Source organism: Arachis stenosperma, chromosome 6 (assembly GCF_014773155.1).
Source record: "Arachis stenosperma cultivar V10309 chromosome 6, arast.V10309.gnm1.PFL2, whole genome shotgun sequence".
Taxonomy (NCBI): domain Eukaryota; kingdom Viridiplantae; phylum Streptophyta; class Magnoliopsida; order Fabales; family Fabaceae; genus Arachis; species Arachis stenosperma.
The window spans coordinates 3,574,648-3,580,995 of NC_080382.1; the positions used below are offsets into that span (position 1 = coordinate 3,574,648).

Sequence of the window (6,348 nt, forward strand, 5' to 3'; positions counted from 1 at the left end):
ATATTTTCATAGAGAACAGCCTCTATAATTTTATATAATCAATATAGTATTAATTTCATAATTTTTTAAATTAAATTGTCTAATTTTATTAAAAAATAATAGTATAAAGAATGTTAATTTATATTAATGATTTGAATTTTAATATTGCATATCATATTTAGAGGATAATTGAAATCATATTTAAATTCATAAATAGTTTATGGCTTTATACAATAGTTGATATATTTTACTTTTTAATTTTTTTTCTCCAATTGCATTTATATATACTGATATTATTATTAATGTGTTTTTTATATGAATAACCATAATTGATATTATTTATCTAACTAATTACAATTTTCTTTTAAAGGGAAGTTTATTCATGGAATCAAAAGTTACACTACACAAAAAAGTAAAAGCATAAATTATTACTTTTAACTTACTAATATAAACAATTAGTTAATTTATATATGTAATTCTAATTAAATATAATACTATAATTTTAGTTTGTAAATTGCATATTATGATATAAATAAATAAATATTATAATGATATTAAAGTTGTTGGTAAAAATGGTGAAAAATGTAAATTATTAACAATGAGACAAGTAAAAAAAACACAAAAGACATCTCCTACCTGTATATACTTAATAACTTTTTAACCGGTTGTGTTACTACTGTGAACTTTCTTTTCATTGTTTCCACTTAAAAGTTTTCACACATCTTCACCGTATGAATAATTTATAGTATATTTTAGTGGTTATCTTGAACGGAACAACAAAGTTCCATTTCCGTACAAAAAAACACTAGAACCGCTTCCTAACCTTTTATTTATTTTAATTATTTTAAGATTAATCCTAAGTTTATTTTGGTATTTTAAAAATTAACTATAGATAATTTAGTATTTTAATATTAAATTAAATTTCCTTATTGCTAATAAATAAAAAAATAATTAATCCGACAAAGATATTTTAGTAATTTTAAAATTATTATTTCAAAAATACTTTAATCTTTCTAAAATTAATAATAAAAAATTATTTAATTTGTTAACATAAATTCTGATATTTTAATATTTTTAAATAAAAATTTAATTTAATTTATAATATAATTAAACATCTTTAAATATAAGAGTATTGACAACCAAAAAAAATATATAAAAAAATATTTTAAAAAAAAAACCTTGATTGTTAGACTAGTTCTCAGATTACTTGAGGCCAAATAGTTGACAGATTACTTGAGGCCAAATAGTTAGTCAAGTAACTTTTTTTCACCTTTTTAAAGCCAACAGCTACCAATTAGCATACATCTTTTTAATCGGTTATTCCCTACGAGAAAAGAGAAATGCTAAGAGACCAGCAATTTTAATATTTTGTAATCATCAATTGGCCATCAATAGTATTTTTAATGGTGTAAGATTACATCTAATGGTAAGAGATCACTCACTTTTGTTTTGATGGTTAAATGCTGGCCAAAAAAATACAAAAGTTGCTGCTCCCTAAACATTTCCTATGAGAAATTCCTTCTTAATATAGGGATAATATCGTCAATTCATACCTCACTACATGACAAAACAACACTAGGCAAACTGATTGTATAATGGAACATCAAAGTTCCAGTTTCGTACATGCAACACGGGATAATTTTCCATATATATATAAAAAAATCTGAATGGCAATGTCAATTGGACTGGGTTCCAAAAGAAATAGTTAACCGAATTGCATCAATGGATGGCAAAAACTACACAAGAGTGGGGGTTTTCAACTTCTTTTAAAATAAGACATCGAAATGGGTGACAAACTCAAACTATATTTTTTAGGGCATTTCAATATTTGTCACCTTTATATACATTCTCTGCTCAATGATTTTTACACACATACGGATCACGAAGAGGCAGAATATTCCATGTCACTGGTTGAAATTCTTTAGGGGCCACTTATCATGCATATCAGTGCCTGCAAAAGTTTGGGCTAATTAAACACAGCAGCAAAAGCAAAAGTCTAGCATAAGAGTAAAGGTTGATATCAAACACAAAACTCGTGCAAACACAAACCATCCAATTTAGTTATTAATTGCAATGCTAATTAAACTTAAAATCAGAATAATGTACAGATAGCGTATGCTTGAACAGAGTTGCAGATGAGAAAAGGGACCTTCTCAAAGAGCCATCTCAGCCTGCAAAGCTGCCAATTCATCTTCTTCAGCAGTAGGCTTTGCAGGGAAAGGACGATTAGGTTGCCGCCCAGCTGGGACATGTACAGGAGCTGCGGGAGCTGTAGTTGCAGGCTGAAGAAGTTGTTCTTCCAACTCAGCACCTTCTAGCTCTTCAAGTTCTGCTTCCAATTCGTCCTGAAAAGGCATGCAAATTCAAAATGTTGTCCAAATTTATTTATTACATAACTATACAAAATAGTCTATTAAGAGAGCACAAATATCCTGTAAGCAAATAATGGAAACAAAATCAACATTTGAAAAGATAACCTCATCAAAATCAGCAGCTGAACCAATTGGAGCTGACAATGCTTCCTGAATTTGTTTCATGTTCTCAGTCTGCTCATTGATCTCATCCATGGTCTTGTCAACATCATCAATGTTCCTGTAGAATAATATTGCAATTCAATAATTTAACAATGAGCATCCTGCTCATAAGATCACATGACATAATTCTCCACGTTCACATTATCACGACTTTATACTAGTCATTTTTTCAAATCATAGATAATCCGGGAAGAAGAGGACAAAAACATATCATGCGTGAAATCAATAAACACTTAATAACATAAACAGTGATACGTACGTTGCTTTTTGCATAGCCTTCATAGTAGCTGCTCCAACTCTCAATGCATCAACTGTTTCTGTGGTTGCCTTGGCACCTTCTAACATTATCATCTGCAAGAAAATTGGCAGCATGAGTGAGTGAAGCTGAAATGTTTAATCATTGACTTAACCAGTTTGATTCAGACCTGGTCATGAATACGCAACTGGAAATTTCCAAGCTGCTCTATTTGCTGCTCATACAGCCTCTTCCTCTTCAAACATTGTATTGCCGCTGCATGAAGAAATTCAAAATCAATTTCACAGTAGATGAATGTAACATCAACTCATGAATAAGCTCCAAAAAAAATTTCCACATAAAGAACACGAGCACTTAAATTAGGCAGGGTCTATATCATTTTTATAAAACTCGGTCAAGTGGATAAGATAAGATTCGTTATTGTCCACATTTCACATAGCTAATCACGGATAAAAGAAAGAAAAAAAAGAGGATATGGTGAAAGAATTCATATAGATAAGATCAATGTGGTACCACAATCCTATTTGGTTCACATGGATTACAGTAGTAGGAATGGAAACATTATTACCATCAACTAGGAATGGAATAATTATTAACATCATGTTTGTATATTCAAGAATAAGACAACCCATAAATAGTTCAATGTCATCGGGTGATGGCACTGATTCTATATGGGTGTGAAGGTAGTGGTTGGCTGCAGCACTAGCAGAGAGTAAGTTTGTCATCTTAAGAAATAAGAAAGTACTCCAAACAAGAAGGTAGATGGATTGAGATATGAGCCTTATTGACAGGCTTGATCCATTTTTCTTGATGATACTATTATTGAGAAACTGAACAAGAAAATTTGGCCAAAATATGCATTTATAAGCTCAACGGCATCAGCAACACAAAATATAAGTGATACAGAGCAAGAAGACATTGTATTTCCCAATGATATTCTATAGAACAAGCATCAATGTGTTTTGCTACATACCCCTCTTATTCTTTGCCTTGGTGAATTCTTTGGCTTTTTCAACTTCTGCTGCTGCCTTTTTAACGAGCACTTTCTCCTTTTTCTCTAGCATTTCAAGGGTCTACATGATTCAAGGAACAAAATAGTTAATTTGAGAAGAAAACCTGCAGACACCAATTGTTAATTGCTAGAACAATATTTACTAAGATACAGGAGTCTTACTAATTTATCCATCTAGTGATAATGATTACGAGGAATTCAAGTTGAAAGTTTGCGATTTTGGGAAGAAGAAACAGCTATGGAATTGAAGTTAAAGATAAATGGTTTTTCCTTTTAAAAAAATTGTAACTTCTAATTTTTTTTTCCTAAAACTTTTACTTTTACTACTCAAATTTTGCCAAACATGCTAAAAAAAACTTCAATAAAAAAATTTTCCTAACCACTTAATAGTACCCAAACAAGCTCTAAAACAAATTACAAGTCGAAAATTCTCTTAACTGATGATATTCAACATCCATCATAAACAGGGGAATTCGTTTCTTCATAGCTCTAGCATAGTTTGCATAAGAATTCCCAAGACAATAACGTTGCTTATTAATTAAGAGAAAAACATAACGAAATTACAACATAATTAGCGCGCAAGTTGAAGAGATAATAGTTCCATCGATCGAATATGCACAATTCACAATTTCCCGATTAGGAGAAGGAGAAAAAAAATGAGTACCTAAGGAGAATCGAATGGGAGTTACCTCGGTTAACTTGTCCAATGTGGTTAGAGTATTGGCCTCCTGTTTAGGTTTACCAAAAATTCGGGTAAACATGGTTGCGATAGAGATGAAACACCGAAACCCTCAAGCCTCTAAGAGGAAAAATTAAATCCAACAAAGGTCAATTGAGACCCCAATTCACCAAGAGATCGACCTGCAACAGGTGAAAGGCAAAAAGATTATTAATTGAAATAATAATCGATGAATTTCAATGCTGAAATTAGGTTTAAAGAGTGATCGCGTGGGGAAAAAAGATAGATAGAACAAACCCTGATGAAAAATAGGGTTTGGAGAGAGAGAGAGGGAGGGGGTCTGGGTGTTTGAGAAGAAGCGAGAAGGGAGAAGAGGAAGAGAGAGATTTACGAGTGGGGAGGGAGAAAAGAAAAGGAGAGCGTATGTATGTATTTGTGGAATTTCTACGTATAATAATACCGTAGTCTTTGGTCCGTAGTTGAGACTTGAGATTCGGGATAAGAAGTTACACAAGAAACAAAAAAGAAACTCAATGGAAGCCGCTGTACCTCTTTACTTCACCGCGTGGCGGCAAATCATTGTTTCGTGATTTTTTTTAAATTATCTTATTATTTCGGTAAATTTAAAATTAAGTCCGTATTCTTTTAATTTTGTGTCAAAATTTTTTAATATAAAAATATTAGAATTAATAAACTTTTTTTTTTTATAAATTAAAAGTCTTCATAATTAATAAGTTAATTAAATTTTTTATTACATATTTTTTAATAAAAATATTTTTTAGTTTTAATCTTTTTAACACGAAAAAAACCAAACTAAAAAATTAAAAGCAGTATAAAAGATTAATTAGAAGAAAAAAATATAAAGAGGGTAAGGGATACAAGCAATTGATTTTATCGGCTAAGAAGAGGAACTACAGGCTCATAAAGAGTCAGAAGGTAAAAGATCTAAACATGATTCATGAAAATATTATGATGTTGAGAGATAGTGGTAGCCAATTCGTATGCATGTATATACTATGGCATGGCATATGGAATGATAAATATGACATGAACAGTGTCACTATAATAGAAGATTAATTAGAATTTAATCAGTTTAATTAAATATAAAACAAAATTAAGAAATTAATATATAATACATCAAAGTGACAATTTTATCTTTAACATACAGCCAACAACACAATTCTAAATAATTTCAGACAAATTAATGTAGCAAAGAATATAAAAACACAATCAAAAAATTAGGACAGAGAATTAACCCAGCAAAAAAAATTAAACATCAATAAAATTGTTATAGAAAACTTCACAAAATACCATCAACTAGACTCTATTTAACAAACCAGTGAAATACCATAAACAAAATTATTTCAGAATCACCGAAATCAACCATCATCAGAGTTTATTCTAGTTTCATACAAATTAATAAAAGAAAAAATATAACAAAACAATCAAAAACTCAATCAGAAACATTATTCTGTTATTCCAGGTTTTAAAATCATACAAAAATAAAAACTTAAAATCTTAAAACTTAACAAAAAAAAAAAACAGAACAAGCAGAGGTTATCGGTGGTGACGGAAAACCAACCTGACGGCGACGGAGGAACGAAACAGACGGGGGGCGACGACGTAAAGGAGAAGAGGATCGAAGACAGAGAGGGAGAGAGCGGGGGCTCGAAGACAGAGCCGAGGAGGAAGACGGAGACTGGCTTGACGGCAGCCACTGGCTATGACTACCGACGGCGATGGTGGTGGCGTTCTGATAGGGTTTACTCAGAGCGAGGTGGGGTTTTTTTTTTTAAATTTGGGAGTACGAGAGTATTTGAGAATTTGGGAAAGGTAGTAGTGGAAATGCACATAGAATGGACTACGAGGGTTGTTTATAGATTGGGTG

General features: G+C 31.2%; 1 protein-coding gene across 1 annotated transcript; it reads right to left on the reverse strand.

Annotated features, from left to right (window-relative positions):
• Positions 1 to 1,594: 1,594 nt before the first annotated feature.
• On the reverse strand, positions 1,595 to 6,315 carry LOC130936641 (vacuolar protein sorting-associated protein 32 homolog 2-like). Its single transcript, XM_057866739.1, has 8 exons — positions 6,043 to 6,315; positions 4,471 to 4,642; positions 3,743 to 3,842; positions 2,939 to 3,024; positions 2,773 to 2,864; positions 2,457 to 2,571; positions 2,129 to 2,324; positions 1,595 to 1,930 (listed from the first exon to the last, which is right to left on the reverse strand). The coding sequence occupies exons 2-7, from the start codon at positions 4,540 to 4,542 to the stop codon at positions 2,133 to 2,135; spliced, it is 657 nt and encodes a 218-aa protein (XP_057722722.1). The 5' UTR covers positions 4,543 to 4,642; positions 6,043 to 6,315; the 3' UTR covers positions 1,595 to 1,930; positions 2,129 to 2,132.
• Between the last annotated feature and the right edge of the window lie 33 nt (positions 6,316 to 6,348).

Bases quoted from the DNA above. Each gene is read 5' to 3' on its own strand.
- LOC130936641 (XM_057866739.1), bottom strand. From the start codon at position 4,542: ATGTTTACCCGAATTTTTGGTAAACCTAAACAGGAGGCCAATACTCTA. The intron at 2,572-2,772 runs GTACGTATCACT...ATTATTCTACAG, and splicing joins AAGGCTATGCAAAAAGCAAC to GAACATTGATGATGTTGACA. The intron at 2,325-2,456 runs GTTATCTTTTCA...ATGCCTTTTCAG, and splicing joins CAGCTGCTGATTTTGATGAG to GACGAATTGGAAGCAGAACT.